The 2,183-nt window shown below is 60.1% G+C and overlaps 1 protein-coding gene across 1 annotated transcript in view; it reads left to right on the top strand.

Annotated features, from left to right (window-relative positions):
• RRP1 (ribosomal RNA processing 1) overlaps positions 1-2,183 on the top strand; it is a gene marked incomplete at its 5' end in the record, with an annotated part of 14,587 nt that overhangs the window by 11,526 nt on the left and 878 nt on the right. The window contains 3 exons of the mRNA XM_010835005.1: positions 282-379; positions 493-512; positions 1,387-1,497. Coding sequence (XP_010833307.1) covers positions 282-379; positions 493-512; positions 1,387-1,497 — 229 coding nt within the window. The remainder of the gene's footprint in view (positions 1-281; positions 380-492; positions 513-1,386; positions 1,498-2,183) is intronic.

The raw sequence follows: 2,183 nt of genomic DNA, 5'->3' as shown, positions 1-2,183 counted from the left end.
AATAAGATTTTAGATGTCTTGGGCTAAATTCACCAGATTAATTTTGCTTGTTCCATCCTGCTCGTTTTGACGTGGCTCCCGGAGGACTTACAGTTGTGCAGAGGCTCACCATGCGGCCCCTCATGTCCGCTGGGGCCGGCGTCTGCCGGGTGGAGGCGGGTGTGGGGGCACAGCGGGGGCATCGGGCGGCTGAGCGTTGGTCCTCCTGCTTGTTCCCTGTGGGTCTCCTCCTGGGATCCCCTGGGGGCTGACAGCCTCTGTGGCATCTCTCTGTTGAACAGTTCGACTACAAGGCTGTTGCCGACAGACTGTTTGAGATGGCCAGTCGCCAGGACACCCCTCCGCAGAACAGGAAGCGCCTCTACAAAGTGATCCGGAAGTGAGTGCCCTGGCCCTCTGCTCCACCCATCTTCAGAGATGGTTGGGAGGGCCTTCCCCAGGGGCGACCCCTCCTCGTCAGGCGCGTGGTGAGTGACTCTCTCGTCCCTCCAGGTTGCAGGCCCTCGCAGAAGGTGAGCACTGGGCGCCAGGCGCGACGGCATCTCGTCCTCCCAGGAGTGGATCGGGCCATGCGTGCTCACCCCCCGGCACCGGTGGCTGTGGGGAGGCTAGTGGTGCTAATTTCGGGGAGGCTGCTGCGGGCCTGTGTAGCTCTCGTCCTGGTGAAGCCCGGGGGTTCTCAGGGCTGAGTGTGTGGGGTGAGGGGTGGCTGGCCCGAGAACCTGAATTTCTAGCAAGTTCCCTGGGCCAGCCACACTGCTGCCTGTGGTGCAACATACGGCTCCACTTCTTGGCGTGTGGCTGGTGGAGCTGTATGGCTTGTTCTGAAAGACAGCTTCCTAGAAAGCGTAAGATTGAAGATGTAAGTGTTTCCCCCAAACATTTCATTATGAAAAATTTTAAATACGTGCAAAGTCTCAGGGATTCTACGGTGAGTAGTTAGATTCTACTATCAGCGTTTTCTCATCTTTGATTTATCATATGTCTATCCCCACCCCTCAGTCAGAGCATACTTTCTAAATATTCCATGCTGGGGCAGTACTTTCTAGGTGAAGTTACAGACCACGTGAACATGGGGTTCATCTGGTGGGTTTTGACTGACATACGCTTGTGTGACCCAAACCCGTCAGTATTCTGAAGGATCTTCTGCCTCTCCCCAGCTAAGTGTACGTGAGGCAGAGCGCAACGCGTTCAGCGCTCCACGTGGGCTCTGCCAGACAGTGTCTGGCAATGCCCTGTGAGCTGCCCTTGGCCGTGTGGGAATCAGACCAGGGCTCCTTGCCCAAAGCTCATGGCTGCGGTGCTCGTGGGGTGCTGGGGGCCGTGGAGGCACGGACCATAAGCACCCTGGCCTGCAGCCTCCTGAGCGCCTGCCTTGGTCCGCAGGCCTCTTCCCTGAACCTGACATCCCAGAAGAAGCATACCGGAATCCGCGGGGCGGGAGGCGGGTGAGAATGAAGAAGCGCTTGTCCGGATCCCAGCTGCAGGACAAGACAGGTAGTCCTGGTGGTGCTGGCTTCGTTACCCGTGTTCTATTCCCCCCCGCTCCCCTGCTCGTGTGACTGCAGCCTGTCTCCCTCTAGACGTGACTCCCTGCCTCCCTCCCCAGCCTGCTGCAAGCCTCCCTGCCCCACACCCGACTGCCCACGTGTCCTGGAGATGTGGCACCCTGGCCCAGACGCCCTCGCAGTCCTCCCCATTCTCCTTCCCTGCGGCCTGGTCTGGTGCCTCTTCCTGACCCTTTTCCGTCTTTGGTTTGACCTGCTCCACGCCTCCCCTTGCTCCTCTGCAGCATCCTTAGGAACTCCCTTGATTTTAGAGGCTCCCCCCACCTCCCCCGTGCTCTCTCCTTCCCACCCTTCTTGCTCCTTTCCCCTGCCCCTTTCCCTCCCTCCTCCCCTCCCTACCAGCTGTACACAGGCCAGTGGCTGGAATGCGACCCGCCCTGTGAAGGGCCTCCATTCACCCCTGCACCAGCCCAGGCCAGTCCTGTCCGGGTCCATTCGTGCCAGGCTGCTCTGCAGTCTGAACGTCTTATGCACCCACGCCAGGCTGGGCCCTGGATGCCACTCACAGCTGTCGCGTTGACTGAGCTCCAGCCCCACCTTCTCAGCAGCCCCCCCGCCCCTGTGCACTGAGCCTGGGCCCCCCGTCCATCTCGTCTTCGCCCACGTCCCTCTCTC

The sequence above is a fragment of the Bison bison genome, unplaced genomic scaffold, assembly GCF_000754665.1.
Source record: "Bison bison bison isolate TAMUID 2011002044 unplaced genomic scaffold, Bison_UMD1.0 scf7180017864037, whole genome shotgun sequence".
NCBI classification, from domain to species: Eukaryota; Metazoa; Chordata; class Mammalia; order Artiodactyla; family Bovidae; genus Bison; species Bison bison.
This window is presented reverse-complemented; position numbering and strand designations above follow the sequence as displayed.